The sequence below is a fragment of the Mastigoproctus giganteus genome, chromosome 4 (assembly GCF_048544385.1).
Source record: "Mastigoproctus giganteus isolate SK-2022 chromosome 4, ASM4854438v1, whole genome shotgun sequence".
In the NCBI taxonomy this organism is placed as follows: Eukaryota; Metazoa; Arthropoda; class Arachnida; order Uropygi; family Thelyphonidae; genus Mastigoproctus; species Mastigoproctus giganteus.
In genome coordinates, this window is record NC_143578.1 from 32163195 (window position 1) to 32181703 (window position 18509).

The following is an 18509-nucleotide window of genomic DNA, read 5'->3' on the forward strand; positions in this document are numbered from 1 at the left end:
TTTCTTTGCTGCAGTGGCCTGCTCAGTCCACGGATCTCAATCCTATTGAACATCTTTGGGATGAGCTGAAAAGGGCTGTTCGCTGTAGGCCCACACCTCCATCGAATCTCAAGGAACTGCATGACACACTCATGTCTGCATGGTACTCCATTCCTGCAATGTTTACAGCATCTGGTTCAATCCATGTCTAGACGAATTCAGGCTGTTTTGAAGGCTAAAGGAGGCTCAACACGCTACTAGGTAGGTGTACCTAATAAAGTAGCAGCACAGTGTATATACCACTAAGAAAATATGGCACAAGGATTAAATATATTGAAGTATATACAATTTGTATTAATTTATAAATGTTCATATACTCATAAATAAATTTTGTGAAGTCTGTTTATTTGCACTTGTTCTGGAAGATTGGGTGGTATGAATTTTATGAAATATTTTAAAGGGGCACAGTATATTAGTTTAAGAACCTTTTGGTTAAATCATCAAGTGCAGATGTAGGGATATCAGAAATGTGGTGCGACTTGGACATGGAGAATACAATGTGTATAGACAGGAGAGGGGGAAGTTATGGTCTTGGTCAGCACATAGGATCTAAGGAGATTCACCCAGCTGACATGGGTTGCCAGGTATTCCATAATTCTAATGTCCAGTTGACATTAGAATTATGAAATAGCTTTAAAATAATAATCACAGAAGCCATGAATGCATATACAGTCGATTCCGGTTATTTGGGACTAGTGCATTTTGGTCCGATTAAGAGGCTGCCCCAATTATCCAAAGTTTCACGAAAAAAAAGCTAAAAATACATTTAATTCTATTAAACAGAGATTCTAATTAGCAAAAATAGGAGGAATATTATCCACAGGCTATAAAAGTAAAGATATATTAAGCACAAATTTACCCTTTATTACCTTACAAATTAAAAAATTAAATGATATGTGAAAATCGGAAGAATATACATGATAATCAAATAATTAATACATACTGTAATATGTAAATACAGTAAACCCCCGCTATTCGCGGTATCTGTATTCGCGATCGCCAGTTTAATATAAAATGAAACCTAAAAAAATGTGAATTTTAAAGCGCCGTGAATATTTTCCGCCATAAAAAAACATGGGCGTGGCTAAAATTATCTTTCCCAGTCAAAACAGTGCTCAGTGGGTGGGGGGAGAGGGGTGACAAAATCGCTAGCGTGGATGTTTCTCGCTAATCCTTGTTCAGTATGTGTTATGCGCTTGTCATGGAAGGTTTCATCGTTTGCTTTTAATTTATATGCTTATAAATTGAATAAATTTATCAATTTATAAATTGATATGCTTACAAAAATGATAAATCTACCGTTTTGCAGTGCAAAACAGACTTTTTTGAGTGTGTTAACGGAAGAAAGTGACTTTTTGTTGTGGACAAGTTCTTTCTAACCCCTACAAAAATATGGCTACGAATAACAAGAGAAATGTGAAAATATCAAAGGTGATGACATTAGCGAATAAAATTGAGTTATTAGATAAAATTTCTAATGGTGAAAGTGTCTCCTCAGTGGCAAAACATTATAAAATCAATGAGTCAACGGTACGATCAATCAAAAAATCGGAAGAAAAAATCCGCCGTAGTGTCCGTGAAAACGCGCTAATTGCTTCAAAAATTTGCTCTGTAACTCGTGATGTTAAATTAGAAAAAATGGAAAAAGCTTTAAATCTGTGGATAAAAGACCGAACTCAAAATAAAATTCCGTTAAATTCACTCATCATTCATGAAAAGGCAAAACTCCTTTATCAACACTTTAGCGAAACTGTCGATAGCACTGGCTGGATAAGTTTTTTAGCTAGCAAAGGCGCTAGTTTGAAAAATTTGTTTGAAATTTCTAATAAATATTACATTTAATATTAAATTGTTTTTTATTTTCATATCGATGCCATATGCTTGCATTTCACTAAGTACTGTCTATGTACATAGTCATATTATGAAGGTACATATAATACATACATAGACAAAATTTTAGACTAGTTTTTCTTATATATTTCGTACTTTGGAATGGAACCCGTTTATTACTCTGGGAGCCATAACTCAGTATTCGCGTTTTCGGTATTCGCGGCATTTCTCAGGAACGTAACCCCCACGAATAGCGGGGGTTTACTGTACTAACTAGTTGGCATTTCTGTTCACTGACATTTGTGGGTGGGGGTTAAAATTTAAAACAGTAAAAAGATAAACTATCAATAACAAAGAACACAGCACACACAAATTGCAAGTAATGCGATTCGTGCAAGTGAGAATGGAGTAACAAGTTACGAAGCTTTATAAATAGGAATGAAGAGAAGATACTGAAAATTAATTTTTTTATATGATTGAAGATTTCATGGAAGTGTAAACACATTTCACCATAATAACCCACAGAATTCCAGCTGTCAGTATTATCACAAATTCAATAAGATCGAGTTTACTATCCGTTTATGATAGATTGCACTAACAGAAAAGCCCAATAAACAGGTGACTGCTAATTGTTTTTATTGTTTTATGGTTGTGACCTCCAGAAATCCGATCGAACCATGTGGTACAGTTGGAGACAATCGTAGGGTAATCTCCAGTGCTGTGGTCTCCTGCCCCAATTAAACGGCATGTTATCCCAATTAAGCGAAGTAAACCCCGGCTATTTTCTCAATTGGGTTCTGTTTTTTAAGTTTTGCCCCAAATAAATGGCTGCCCGAATTAACTGATGGCCCAAATAACCGGAATCCACTGTATATACCATTAAGAAAATATGGCACAAGGAGGATGCTGAGATAAAGGAATATAGATTAAACCAGTGTAAGGGAGCAGAAAAAGATAGCATAGGACAGTTACAAAGCAATGAAAAGTATGGAAGCCTATGACAACTACAAGCTTGTCTGTAATAGTGCCATAGAAAAGGTGAGGTTGGCAAAAGCTGAATATGAGAAATCACTGTCTACGAGAGCAAAGAATGGAGATAGGAGTTTTTCATGTGTGTGAATAGAAAAAAGAAGAAAATGAATCAGATGGATCCCTGCAATAATGGGTGTGGAAATGTCTTAGGTAACCCAGCTGATGAACTGAACAGATATTTCACATCACTCCTTACACATGAAAGACCCTCTTCGTAGTGAGGAAAGGCTACATGAGTGAGACTGAGCAGTGTGAAAATTAGCAATATCAAAATTACAGATTGTTTATTGTGTGTAGAAAATCTTTTGAACATAAAGGCAAGTAAGGTACTTGGAGTTGACAACGTATACTTAGTAATCATGAAGGAAGCAATGAGAGAGTGCATTGAACCATTAAGGTTAATTATGCACACCACAATAATGTTGAACCCAGTAGAAATTTCTCTAGATTGGAGAAGTGCCAGTGCATCACCTGTTGATAAAGGTAGGAGGAAAGGAAGGTCTAAGAGTGAAATGAGTGACCACAGACCGGTTGGTCTGACTACAGTGGTAGGGAAAAATCATGGAGGTAATGATAAAAATTGCATTACAGGGACATTTAGATAGGAATGGAATTCTGAATGCTACACAGCATGGCTAATTTGACAGAATCACTCATGAGCTGGATGCAGGAAATAATTTCAGCATTCTTTACTTAGATTTCAGCAAAGCACTTAGTCTCACATGAGAGGTTCCTGTATAAACTGGAACATGTTGGTATCATTGGTAAGATTCAAAATGGATTACAGAGTGGCTGCAAGTCAGGAGGCAAAGGGTTGTGATTAGTGATTATTCTTCAAATTGGTCTATTGTTAGAAGTGCCCCACCCTTCCCAACGATTAGTTCTTGAACCACTTATTTCTGATTTTCATAAATAATGTAGATCAACATAATGTTAATGTTGATTAAACTAACAGCAAAAATTTTACTTAAAGTTGGTATATTTAGAAACTTAATCAGAATCCTCAACTTTTCACTCAAAATAAGATAAATAATGGTATAAATTCCATTTTCAGGGATGGTTGTGATGTTCTTTTTGAAACACTTAGAGCACATAATGTTCCTCTGCTGATTTTTTCTGCTGGCCTTGGAGATCTGGTAGAAGAAGTTCTTCGTTACAATAATGCTCTATATAATAATATGAAATTTATATCGAACTATATGGAATTTGATGATGAGGCAGGTATTATTTTCTTAACTGGGTAAACATAAATGATTTTAAAAGTTTTCTTCATTCATTTCTGCTATTTAATTATTGGACTTTTTTCTTTATTATTTATAATCAATAAACAAAATTTTGCTCAGTATATACATGGTTATAAGTGCTTAAATTTAACTTTTATTTATGGCAGCTTTGTCTAAATGGATTTTGAAATTCGATGTTGTGAGGTTCTTAATAAAATTTGATGTAGTTTACTTTTTGTCCATGTTAGATAATTTTAACTACCAGCTTTACATTCAGCATTACTCAAATTCAGCAATCAAAGTGTGGCCCAACAAGCTACATGTGTGGATGTACAGGGTGGCCATAATTAAAGCATCCCTATTCAGAGCACTCTGTAGCTCTAAGTAATAAACCAAATGCCATCAAAATTAGTAAGTAAACTATTCAAGGCATGGGGAGAAGGATCCCATGGGGAAAAAAAAAATAGTTCAAAAATTTGCCGATATGGGATAATATGGCGCTGTACAAGAGGAAAGACATGACAAAGCACCAACAAATAAATAACTAAGACAAACCTTAATGAAATTACAAATTTTTATTTGTGGTCTTTGCAAAAAAAAACCAAAGAAACTGAATTGCACTAAAATTTTAAATCCAAACTAAAAAATAAGACACCTAAGAAGGCAGAAAATTTGCATAAATCTGAGTTATTTTAATTTTCCCAGCAGCAGAGAGCGATAAAGGCACAACACGAACATTGCAAGCATATTCTGTAAGCTTACTGTTAACGATGCGTCTCACTTTGCCTGATTGCACTTTAATGCGAAGTTCTTCTACATTAATGGATGAAGTGCAGCATCCACTTTGTGTGAATTTAGGTGCTGTAAGAACTTATGTCAAGGTCCTTTATCGGCTGCAGCAGTTAGAAGGATGATTAACAAATTTGAGGAAACTGGGTCCTTTGTTGTTAAGCCTGAAAGAGGAACGAAGCCTGTTTCACCTCAGGTAGCAGAGGAAGCTGCAACAGCTATCATCGACCAATCCATGGATACAGCTGCTGGAACTAGTAGCAAGGCAATTGGATGTCCCATATTCCACTGTATGGAAAAATTCTTTGGAAACTAATCCGCTATTATCCATACAAGATCAGTTGCCAGTATCAGCTGCAAAGAGATGATCCCGAAAAATGAATGGCATTTGCTCTAACGTTTTTGGCCAGAATGGAAGTGGACGATGCCTGGCCGTGGAACTTTTTTGGGGAGATGAGACCCATTTTTATCTCGATGGGACTGTCAACACTTAACTGCCGAATATGGACTTCAGAAGCACCGCATGCTATTCAGCAAATCCCATTGCACTCACCGAAAATCACGGTGTGGTGTGACTTCAGATTTCATCCTAGGGCCATACTTTTCCTAGGAATTGCACCCAGCAGGAGCAGCCATCTGTTCCGTTACAGCACAAAGATATCATCACATGCTGAGCAGTTTCATTATTCCTCAACTGCAGCAAAGAGGATGCCTGGATTAGACAATTGTTATGCAAGATGGGGCTCCTCCTCGTATCACACAGCCAGTACAGTAGCTGCTCCAGCATCACTTTACTGCAGAAAGAGTCATTTGTTTCCCATTGCATGGCTACCACGTTTGCCTGACCTTACACCATGTGATTTTTTGCTGTGGGGATCACCTCACAGCCAATGTCTATCGAGGAAGTGTCCCTAACCTGGCTGTCTTAAAGGACAACGTAACACAGAATGTGCGGAACATTCCTTCAGAGATGTTGCATTCTGCAGTCAAGCACACTGTGCATCGAATGCAATTTCTGGTCCAGAAAAATGGTAATCACATCGAAAACCAACTCCACCCTCAGTGACATCATCAACCATCATGAGTAAACTGTGAGTGAGTTTGGAGCTGTGAAACCATTTCCTCTGGCAGTTTAATTCAGTTTCTTTCTGTTTTTTTTTTGCAAAGAGTACAAATAAAAATTTGTATTGTAATTTCATTAAGGTTTGTCTTAGTTATTTATTTTTTGGTACTTTGTCATGTCTTTCCTCTTGTAGTTCAAAAATCTGCCCTATCGGCAGGTTTTTGAACTAATTTCTTTTTCACGGGATCCTTTTCCCCATGCCTCGAATAGTTTACTTACTAATTTTGGTGGCATTCCACTTATTACTTAGAGCTACAGAGAGCTCTGAATAGGGGTGCTTAAGGTTGTTTGTCTTCTATTATTTTTTTAAAAACATTGCCTTTTTATACTTACAAAGGAACTGGATGCAAAAAATAATTTTGATATCATATACAGGCATACCTTGGTTAACGTTACCTCTGATAACGAAGCTGCGATATAACGAAGTCCGCAATTTCAAGCCCCATTTAACATAAAAAAAATATTCCAGTTTAATCACCTGAAATCTAAACAAACTGAAGAAATTACGGAAACCTTTGGGGCTTCTCGTGGTTGGTTCGAGAAATTTAAAAAACGGGCCAGGATTCATAGTGTAAAATTAACAGGAGAAGCTGCAAATAAGTTTCCAGAAAAACTAAATGAAATAATTGAACGTGAAAATTTTCCACCAAATTTGGTGTTCAGTGTTGACGAAAGCGGTTTGTTCTGGAAACGGCTACCAACAAAAAGCTTCATTTCTATTGAAGAAAAATCAGCTGCTGGGTTCAAAGCAGTCAAAGACCGTTTAACGTTACTCTTTGGATCAAATGCCTCTGGCGATTATAAATTAAAATTGTTATTAGTTTACCATTCAGAAAATCCGAGGGCGTTAAAAGGTAACATAAAAACGAATTTACCTGTAATACGAAAACAAATAGAAAAGCGTGGGTTACCAAGGAGTTATTTACTGATTGGTTTGTTAACCACTTTTGTCCTGAAGTAAAACGGTATTGTCAAAAAAACAACTTTGAAGAAAAAGCTCTTTTGTTGTTAGACAATGCTCCGGGACATCCTACTGATCTTAATACGTTGGACACATGCATTCCTGTCAAAGTTGTGTTTCTTCCAGCAAACACAACTTCCCTGATTCAACCATTGGATCAGGGAGTAATAGCATCATTTAAAGCTTATTATCTGCGTCGAACATTAAGCAATTTAACTGAACTAGAGGATAAAGAGGAAATGACAGTTAAAACTTTTTGGAAAAATTACACCATTAAAAACGCAATTGAAAACATTGATAGTTCTTGGAAAGAAGTCACTAAGAAATGCTTAAATGGAGTTTGGCGCAAAATATGGCCAGAAGTTGTACTAGAAGAAGAAAATAACATCCAAGAAATTAGAAATGAAGTTATCCAGATGGTTCAATCAATAGGTTTCGAAAATGTCGATGAAGAGGATGTTAGAAATTTATTGAATGCAGATGATGATGGTTTTTCAGTAGAAGATTTAGAAAACCTTGTTAGCAACGAAGACAAAGATAATGAAGACAAAGTTAAAGAAGTTCCTGCCGAAAAAGTGTTAACAACCAAAGATTTAAAAAGGTGCTTAAATGACATTGAAAACGTTTTAAAATTTTTTAGTGAATATGATCCTGATTTAGGAAGAAGTTTTATTGTTAAGCGATCAGTGTTAAATGCAATAACTCCGTATAGGCAATTGTTAAATGAAAGAGAAAAAAAGCATAAGCAATCAACTTTAGACTCATATTTTAAAATGTGATTTCACTTTGTATGTAAGTTGACTGTTTATTTAATAAAACTTTTCTTTGTTCGAAAAAAAAGCTTTTCATTTTCTTTACGTAGGAACGTATCCCTATTCTGGCCATAGTATTTTTACCTCTGAAAACGAAGTTTCGCTTAACGAAGTAATTTCGTGGAACGCATCCTATTCGTTATTCGAGGTATGCGTGTACTTGGATTTCAGGAAAACTTTTGATACTGTTTCACATGGAAGACTACTGTACAAATTGGAGCAGTATGGTACTAAGGGTAAGTTGCTACAATGGATAAAAGGGCAGTTGAGTGGGAGAAGACAGAGAGTATTAATCAATGGACACTGCTCTTCGTGGACTAATATTATTAGTGGAGTCCCCCAGGGTTTGGTGTTGGGCCCGCTGTTGCTTTGTATATTTATCAATGATATTGATGAAGGTATATCAGCCTTAATATCGAAGTTTGCATATGATACAAAGGTTAACAGGGTTGTTAATGACAGTAATGGCAGTGTGCTACTGCAACAGAATCTAGAAAATTTGGGGAGATGGGCTGAGAAGTGGCAACCGAAGTTTAACATTGACAAATGCAAAATACTACATATGGGGAGAAATAACCGCAGAGAAACATACCAGTTGTATGGTAGAAAATGAAAAAGATCTGAGAGTAATTGTGCACCCTGATATGAAGTTTTCTGAGCAATGCAGACAGGCTGTCAGAGCAGGTCATGAGGCATTGTCAATGATATACAGGAATTTTGCTAGTAGGGAAAAGGTGATTATCCCTTTGTATAAGGCAGTGGTCAGGCTATGCCTTGAGTACTGCGTACAGGTATGGGGCCTCATTTTAATGAAGGATGTAGGGTTGCTTGAGCATGTACAGAGAAGGGCAACGGCAACAAGATTGGTGAGGGGAATGAACGGGGGCCCTCTTACCAAGAGAGGCTTAAGTTCTGCAAATTTCAGTGGCTGGAGACTAGGCACCTGCGAGGTGATCTGATTGAAGTGTATAAGGCCTTGAATGGGTTGAGTATATTGAATTCTGATGGGATTCTTCCGCTTACGACCCTGAGGGGGCATAAATTCAAATTGAGGAAAGACAGCTCTAGAATAAATGTACAGAAATTTGCATTTAGCCAACTGGTGGTTAATTGATGGAACAAATTTCCATCTGTCGTTGTGGAAGTTGATAGGTTAAATAAATTTAAGGAGGAACTGGACAATCATTTAGAGGGAATGGTTGTGTGAATTTTTTTTTTTTTTTTTTTTTGGCTGATGCTATATAAGCTCATACGCTTTTCTTTCTTGCATCATATGCCTCCCTTACTACTGCTACTTTATGGATACCTCTATGATACCTTTTGTGATTGAAGAAATTTGCTTCAGTAAAGTTGAATCTGTTATCTGTGGAAGCTCCTTTTCTGTATGATTTTGAATTATAAGAAATGTTTATCACTTTAGCTATTTAAATATAACTTTGCACCAGTATTCTTAATTTATTGGCTTAAAGGTGAACCAGAAGAAGAAATGTTATTATCCTTAATGTGTCCATATGATTTTCATAGTTTTTGCTTGTTAATTCTTGGAGTAACTTAACTCAGGGTTTTTTTTTTTTTTTTTTTTTTTTTTTCCATTGTAAGATGATTAATTGAGACTACACTATTATATTATGGCTGCATCAAGTAACCATCATAACTGTTTAAGCATACCTGCATCAAAATTCTGTATTCTGTTTTTAAACTCCTGCAGACATTTTTAAGACAATCAGTGCTGCATCAGTTTCTGTCCAGAATCAATTTTCTGTCAGGATACTTTTCACTTTCCAAAAATAAGTTAACAAGTACCTCTCCATTTGAGATGACAAATTTTATATGAATAGGGATGGTTGCAGGATAAATATGCAAGTGCCTTCTGCCAAAGAGTAGTTAATTGTTGGAATAAGTGTATTAGTGTTATAGAAGTGGATACTCGGAATTAATTTAAAGAAGGTTTGAACAAATTATTGGAAGTATTAGTATTAGCCATGTAGTGCAAGGAAGCCACAGGCTTTTGCCATACTGGCCAGGGGGGGGAGGTACATAAGATACAAAGTATGCACCACTTCCCTCCTCATATAGTTTACTATCCAATTGACCTTTGAATTTCTTCAAAATGTCAACCTCCACTACTTGCAGAGGCAACTTGTTTCAGTAATGAACAAGTCACTGTCAGAAATAAAACTTCCTACAATCTAGTCTAAACCTCTTCCCTTGTAATTTCAATTTAAGGCCCCTAGTTCTGGAATTATTTATAACAGTGAAAATTTTGCATTCATTCATTTTATTACTAACCCCTCTCAGAGTCTTATAAACCTCAATCTGTTCCTCTCTAAGGTGCCTGGTTGCCAAGCTCTGTAGCCCATGTAATCAAAGTCTTTCCTTGTATGGTCTCCCTTTCCCTGTACTCTCACATGATGCCATATGAGTTGCCTGTCTTTGGACCCTTTCAAGAAGCTGAATGTCTTTATTCAGATGAGGTCACCATACTTGAAGGAATGAGCAGATGCATTAGGCAAAATTTTATTGTTTTATTATTTGAATAAGTTTTGCATCATTTTGCAAATACTAATATTGAGCCTAGGCACATTATGTGTGCTGCTAATGTTACGTTTTCCATTTTGAATTTGTAAAGAGTAGACCTAGATGAAACTGGCTTAGATCATGGCTTAGACCAAGCATTTCCTGCTTTCCTGCTTATTTCTTCATTATATTGTTGTGGTTCTGTGAAACTTTTGTAATATATTTTATGTTTGAAGCAGTATGCCACATATTAGAACCATTTACAAAAATGTTATTTTGGCATAAGATCTTTTTTTTTTTTGTATATACTGAAATAAAATTCTTGTTTTTTTTTTTTTTTTTAACTATATATTGCATTAATTTAGTTATTAGAAAGGCAATATTCACAGATTGCATTAAACATAAGCTACATGTTTTTAAATTAAATTAATGATTTTATTTTAGGGAAAAATCACTGGATTCAAAGGTGACCTAATTCATATGTATAACAAAAATCAAAACTCCCTTCAAAATAGTGAATATTTTCAACATGTTCGGGGAAGAACTAATATTATTCTAATGGGAGATTCTCTTGGCGACTTAGATATGGCAGAAGGAATGTCAGATCCAGATAACATACTAAAAATTGGCTATCTAAATAAAAAAGTGAGTATACTGACTCTTATTTTGATCTTGTTCTCCAACTTGCTGTCCTAACATAATTTTCACAAAAGAACAGTACCTACAGCTTTGCTATTGAATTTGGAATTTTTTAAGCAGTTTTACAAATTTTCACTCAATTTTATTTGTCCTTCTCTGTTTAATATTTTTAGTATGTGTGGTCTGACACTAAATTTTGTTTAACAATGCCCTTCAGTGAGATACCAAAGGAATACGATATAATGTTTAAGAAAACATATATACAAGGTTTTATGTATTATAAAATCTGATAAAGATAACATGTTTCTGGACTGTATGTGAATGTGATTTTTGTTTATAAATTGGCATGAAATGCAATGTAATCTGGAATTTGCAAAAAAATAAGTAGTAGAACAATTGAGAAATGCGTAGAAAGAAAAAAATAGATCTAGCATTTGAAATGAAGATAATAGTGTCATCTTTTCTAAATGCTTATTTGCATAGTTTATCGTAGAACATAGTCTTGCAAACACATTATTTGGAAACATGTTTCCCTAGTAGTGAAATAGCAAAAAAAATGAATGTGAAAGAATAAAAACAACAGGCAAATTTAATGGAATTGGACAAGAGAGAGGAAAGTAGTTGGTGGCTTTCAAATATATGCCATTTTCAGTTTCTTAACGGCAGTAATTGTTTCCATTCCATTGTGGGGACTTTTCCTAACAAAAAATAAAGACCATCAAATCAAAAGCAAAATTTATCTGAGTGTGAATTTTGGAAAATAGTACTACAGGGTATGGCATGTGATATTCCTTTAGAAAACTGTGTGGCACGTAGTGTTGATAATGCTCCTGTTATGATAGACCTGAAAACTGGAGTAGCAAAAGTATTAAAGGAGGAGATCGAGCATTTGCTGATAATAGACCATTTTTATCTAATTAATTTGTGCTGAAAAGATGGCTGCATGCCTTCCTGTGAAAGTGGATTAATATTTGGTACACATTTTAGCTATCTAGAAATTCCAAAAGGAAGTGTAAATTGAAACAGTTTCAATTAATGCATGCCACTGAAGTAAAAAAAAAAGGTTAATGTTTAACACAAAGACAGCTCTGACAAGTCTATTTGGCACTTTTTTGTGAGTGGTTTCTGAACCACATGCATGTGACCTGGAGTTATTTATTTATTATTTTTTTGTATTATTTATTATTTATTTATTTTTTTTTTGATTGATTTGGGATTTTACAAAAATGGAAAAATTTATGTACATATTCTTTAACTATTATTTTTATTATTATTATAATTTTTTTTTCTTCCTATTTTGACAACTGAATGTTAGAGCAGAACTACATCAAAATCCATTTAATAAATTTTAAAAATTGAAAAAAAGTTCTCAATATTTATTTTTATTATTATTTTTTTCTTTGCAGTAATATCCTCTAAAAAAATAGACCTTCACTCTTGTTTAATCCCACATCATCTTGAACCTCATTGAAAGGGTATATCCTCCTTTTATTAGTAAACACAACTGATAGATGGCTGCATGTCTGTATAATTTCAATAGAATCTGTACATATAAAGATGTAATTTGTTCATGCTTTGTTGAAAAAACTTTTGAAATGTGTATATCTGCATATTTGTGAAATGGATAAAAATGTTAAAAGTGGGGAAAAAAGCCATATGAATGCTTTTCAAAGTGCCGAGTCACGTTCAAATCCAGTTCATAACCCAAAAGAAATTTTGAAGAAAGACAAGTTATTGAACTCCACAAGGAAAGAACTTTTGAATCATAAACTTCTGATAATGCTCCTGTTATGGTGCAAACAGTCCAAAACAGTTCAAGCAAACTGATAACTCTAGGCAGGTTATTCTTGCAGATGGAAAGTCTTTTCATGTTCCTCTCTGGCATTAATCATTTTACTTCTTCCTTTTTAATGTTATGCCAATATTTGGAAATCTTTATTGTAGGAGCTCATTTCCAAAATTTGGAAATGAGCTCCTACAATAAATGCATGCTTTACATCCATTTACCAAAGTCATTACTCCGTGATGTGCTAAAGTGCTCTGTGCAAATTCATGAGACCAACAGTTGTTAAATCTTCCACTTCTGTTTTGGAATTTGATTACTATAGCAGATAATATCAGAAGAATGATTCTGACTTACTCATGCAGCTCTACTGTCAAGGCTCATAGAGAGGCTAAAACAAGAAGAGAAGGTTCTGTTATTTTGTTCAGTGAGGAAATACTTTATTGCTTTATGTGACTACATGATGTACAAGTTCCCACATTCATAGTGAGTGGACACATTTCTAAAGCACAGGGAGAGCGTAGTGATTAGAGAGGATTAGATTAGGATTGAGAGGTTAGATAATTGCATCTAAATAATTTATTTAATATATTGTTAAGTTTATTTTTGTTATAAGTTTTTTTTTTCTGTAATAGTCTGTAAATTTAATTTTTTTAATATTATAAATATTATTTTTACTTTCTGTGATATTTAGTAAATTTAACAATGGTTGTGACGAGATCCACCCTGAACACTTCATCATAGGGTATCATGACTCATATAGAAATAGCCAATGATGATGTCTGGGTGAATCATGATTTTATCATTTGCAGGACCTGTGGCTTGTATTCCAAGGTTGACCTAGCGGATAATCATAGCTCACCTGGCAATGCTTTTCTTTGTCACTGTTGTACAGAGTGTACCGATCTAAAGTTAAAATTTAGTGCATTGCTAGAAGTTGAGTCACTGAAAAAAAATGAGTGCTTGCACTCAAGAATGTAACTGGGAGTTGTCAGTAATACAAGACTTTAGTAACTTACCAAGTGATGCACTCCCGATTTGCACATCCAGAGCAGAATAATCAAGTACAAACTGCTCTAGTTCAGAAGTGTATAGTTCTATTATGAGACACCATTGTCAGAGAAACAGGAAATATTTTTTTGTAATAAGGATAGGTGGACTAGAAACATGGTATGTCTGCCAGGAGAAACAATTAATGATGTCATCACCATAGTGTCAGATTTTAGCACGTTGATTGCCAATCTAGTTCAAGAAAAAAATCCCCCGGAGCCAAAAAATATTTAGTAAATAATTTGATTAGTAATTCTAAAATAATTATTGTAATGTCAGTATTATGCCGTTTTTTGCTTAAAATATCAAAAAAAAGTTTGGTTTTTTTTTTGTGTTGCATATATGTGCCTGACATCGCCCAGATGGATAAACCCTGTAATTTTAAGGGAGGCTACAAGTGAGTGCATAGAACCATTGAGGCTAATTGTAAGAGCATCACTGGACTCAGGAGAGATTCCATTCCATTGGATTGGAAAAGCGCCAATGTATCTCCAATACATAAGGGCTGTTCTAAGAGTACAGTGGGAAATTACTGACTGGTCAGTCTAACTTCAGTAGGAGGGTGATCAGGGGTGCAATTCAGGATCATTTGGATAGAAATGGAATTCTGAATGATATGCAGCATTGCTTTGTTAAGGGAAAATTTTACATGGTCACTCAAGAGTTGGACTTAGGGAATGGAATAATTTTGACATTGTTTATTTGGATTTCAGCAAAGCATTTGACTCAGTCCCACATGAGCAGTTACTTTATAAGCTGGAACAGGTTGGAATCACAGGGAAAATCCTTAGATGGATAGCTGGATGGCTTCAGGCCAGGAGGAGGGTTGTAATAAATTTCTCAGATTGGGTTGATGTAAGAAGTGGAGTTCCCCAAGGATCTGTATTGGGATCACTGTTGTTTCTGATTTTCTTAAATGACATCGATGAAGCAATAGAGGCCGTGGTGTCTAAATTTCTAGATTATGTAAACATTGGTAGAGTTATTAATGATCACTGCCAAGCAGAGCTTCTTCAGAGTGACCTAGATAGACTTCAGGGATGGTCAGAAAAGTGGCAGCTATGCTTTAATCCAGCAGAATGCAAGATCTTACACTGGGGAACAGTAACCCCAAAATAACTTATACATTTGGTGGAGTTGCACTAAAGTCAGTAGTGGAAGAAAGGGACTTGGGAGTTGCGATACAGTCAGATATGAAGTTCTCCGAGCATTGTAGACAGATTGCAAGGAAGGCCCATGGTGTCCTATCAATGATTTTTTAAACATTTGCTAGTAGAGATAAGGACTTCATGATCCCACTATACTGAGCTTCTTGAAAGGGCCAGAGACAGGTAACTCACCTGGTGAGCTCGGCAAAAGGACATCATTATGAGGAAAGACTTTGAATATGTGGCTTGCATAGCTGGGAAACTAAGCACCTTAGAGGCAAATTGATTGAGGTGTTTAATGCTCTGAGAGTAAAATGAATGAGGATGAAATTTTCATGGTTATGATTCTCAAACTAGGGGCCATAAATTCAAGTTACTTGGAGAAATTTTTAGACTGGATTGAAGGAAGTTTTATTTTAGCCAGTGAGTTATAAATTACTGGAATAAGTTACCTGCATGAGTGGTAGAGGCTGGCAGTTTGGAGAAATTCAAAGGTCAGTTGGATAGTTACCTATGGGAGGAGGGAAATGCATAGGTTGTTTATTTCCTTTTCTCTTATTATTTATTAATTATTTATTTTATTTTATTTTTGGCTGTTGCAGCATAAGCCTTAGGCTTCCTTGCACCCTATGGTTACAAATACTAAAATGTGATTATTCCCCTAATTGCCAAGGTAGCAGAAATTTCAGCAGTTGGCAGTGCATCATTTTCAAATTTGAAATTTTTTGTAGACAACTTTGTAGTACTTCTCAGTATCAGGCCTGTTCCTAGGATTTTATATACCTGAGTGTAAATTTAAAAATGCACCCTTTCAAAATAATAAATGAAATACAAAACTTGCATTTTTTTTAATTTCAAAAAAACTTGAAACACACTAAGACTAAAAAATGCAAAATATAATAATTACTTCTGTTTGTTTGTTATTTGGTTTTTAGGAGCATTAGCAACTAAGGCCATATTGCTCCGGGGATATGCAGTGATCATTTCCTGACCTTTCCGCATCCTCCGTATTTGGTGGGCACAGGCTCGAACCCCAGTCTAATCAAGAAGCGTGTGCTATGCGCACTGCTGCTCCTGCCCACCTGGCTACGGAGGTGCCATAATTACTTCTAAGAGTAATTTTAAATGTTAATTTTTGTGCTTTAGTTGAATTTAGCTGCCACTAATGATTTGAGCCATATCAAAAATATAATAGTAGGGACTTCAGTTTCATAAGAAAAAGGCAATTGTGGTAGTCTAAGGTGCTACCTGGTCTCTCAACCTGGAGCTTAATTCCTAATCCCTCCCCCATTTTTCCCTGTAGACCCTTAACTTTGCCCTTTGAAAATTTTTGAAGTCCTTTTACACCATCATAATCCTGGTAATATTTACATTTTTCAGTGTTAAGGCCAAGATCCTTTGCCAATCAAGATTATTCATCGATTATTTAATATTTTCTGCTTTTTTTTTTTTTTTCCCCGTAATCAGTAAATCTTTTCACTTTAGGGAAAATTATCTTTGCAGATGACAAACTCTGAAAGACTCATCTCTGATATCAACAGTATCATTAATGAACATTGTAAAAAGTACTGAAGGCCTGAATGCTGAACCAGGAGATTTTCCCTCTCACCTGTCCAAAACCCTGCATCCATTTCAGTGTAGTTGTCCAAATTCATATTTGCCCACCATAATTTTTCAAATTCAGCATTTTATGTTTCATCTTAAATTTTTAGTTTTGACTTTCAGTAATTTCCTTGGTTAAAATATTTTCTATATTGAAATTTTTCTTTTTCAGATTGAAGAATCTTTACCAAAATTTATGAAATCTTTTGATATTGTATTAATTGATGACCAAACCATGGATCTGGTGAATGGACTTCTAAGAAGAGTGCTTTAATCAGTATTCAAAACTTTAATAGGGGACTTGTTACTGTGGATGAATGAAATGAAGATAAAGCTAGCTTGCACCAGTCAGAAAAATAGGAAAAAATATTATTTTGTAGTATGTGTTTACTTGAGCATGTATAAATATATAATAGTATATATTTATTAAAATGTGAGATAAGTTGTAAAGTACAGCTTGTTGAGCCAAGTTTCTCTTCATTGGGGTATTTATGAATACCAGTTAAAAATGGTTGTGGAGTTTTACTTAATATAAATACTTGCACACAGATTCTATATCGGAGTTGGTAATTTATTATAATTGTATACAACAAAGAGAAATGTATTTTTCTGAGTTATTCAACAAGCTGTTCGTATATATGGAAGGAAATAATTATTATTATGTGTATAAATGTGATGTAGATCTTTATTTTTAGGTCACTACTTAACTGTTAATCATCATTTTAGGATGAATGTGTGATATGCTGTTTGTTGTCCATCTTGAAATTCTCTTTGCATTATTATTTTTTGCTGGAGTTGACTATCCTTCTCTCTCTCCCCCCCCCCCTCCCTCCCTCTGAACTGGTTTTGCTTTCTCACAAATTTTCCTGCCTTCTGTTTTCTCTTCTTTAACTTCTTACTGGCTATGAATTTTATTTCTGCATACTGACTTCTTCAGCTCTAACAAACCAGTTAGTTTCATTTAATCCCTGTGTCAAAATTTGCAAAGACTATCAAGGGAAAGTCCATCTTTTCAGATGCATTACAATGCTTCTAGAAACAACGAAGAGAAGCCTCTGTAGGAGGATGAGCTCTAAGAAAAACTAATACTGCATCATGTTTCAGTCAATTCTCCCCCCCCCACACATACAGATATATGTGAGTTACCTAATTCTCATGTGTTTGCTTATGTGCTGTGGATAGGATATACCTTGTATTGGTCACTATCTACCAAATTTCACAGCATGTTGCTCTTAATTGTTGTAATACTTTTATCATTTAAAATTTGTTGATCTTCCCCCCCCCCCCATATTTAGGCCTTGATCAAGCTAATTCTCCAAATTCTCTATGTGAAATTGGTGCTTACTATATCAACATGAATGGATTTTTTTTTTTTTTTTTTTATCTTTATCCATTTCTACTAATGTTTATGTTTGAGCACATATTTATTTGGATTCCTGATTTCATCACATTTATGGCCTAAGCTTTAATCACCTTGTTATTTCATCCTCTATTATATTGTTCCCTTTATAGCTTTAAATATGTCCTCGTATTATCATGCCATAGAAATTCTTTTAATATCATTTGCAGTCAACATGGCTAGTCTTCTGATTTTAAACCACTTTATTTCAGTTGATTGCAACTTAAAATGACTTTCAGAATTGGTATCAAATCATGATTCTGGTTAGATATTGTCCAGAATTATATAGAGAATCTCTTAAACTATGTGGTAAGACTTCCAGTAACCACTTTTTTAAAGTAAATATATGGATTATTTCCATATACACCTGTATTGTTTTATTGGGGGGGTCAGAAGAGTACTTCCTTGAATATTGTACGTGTGTGTGTGTATGTATACATACACAGAATAGTGTTATATTTTTAATAAGCGAACTACTAACTTTATTAAGAACATGCTTTTAATGTTTATATTAATATATTTGGATAATAAACCATCTTACAAGATAAAATATTTTCAGCAG

General features: G+C 34.8%; 1 protein-coding gene across 1 annotated transcript in view; it reads left to right on the forward strand.

Moving 5' to 3' along the window:
- The window catches only part of LOC150086579 (cytosolic 5'-nucleotidase 3-like), a 55694-nt gene extending 38756 nt beyond the window's left edge, over positions 1-16938 (forward strand). The window contains exons 7-9 of the mRNA XM_090371466.1: positions 3956-4118; positions 10771-10971; positions 16721-16938. Of these exons, the coding sequence (XP_090227592.1) occupies positions 3956-4118; positions 10771-10971; positions 16721-16822 (466 nt within the window). The 3' untranslated portion in view covers positions 16823-16938. The remainder of the gene's footprint in view (positions 1-3955; positions 4119-10770; positions 10972-16720) is intronic.
- The last annotated feature ends 1571 nt before the right edge of the window (positions 16939-18509 follow it).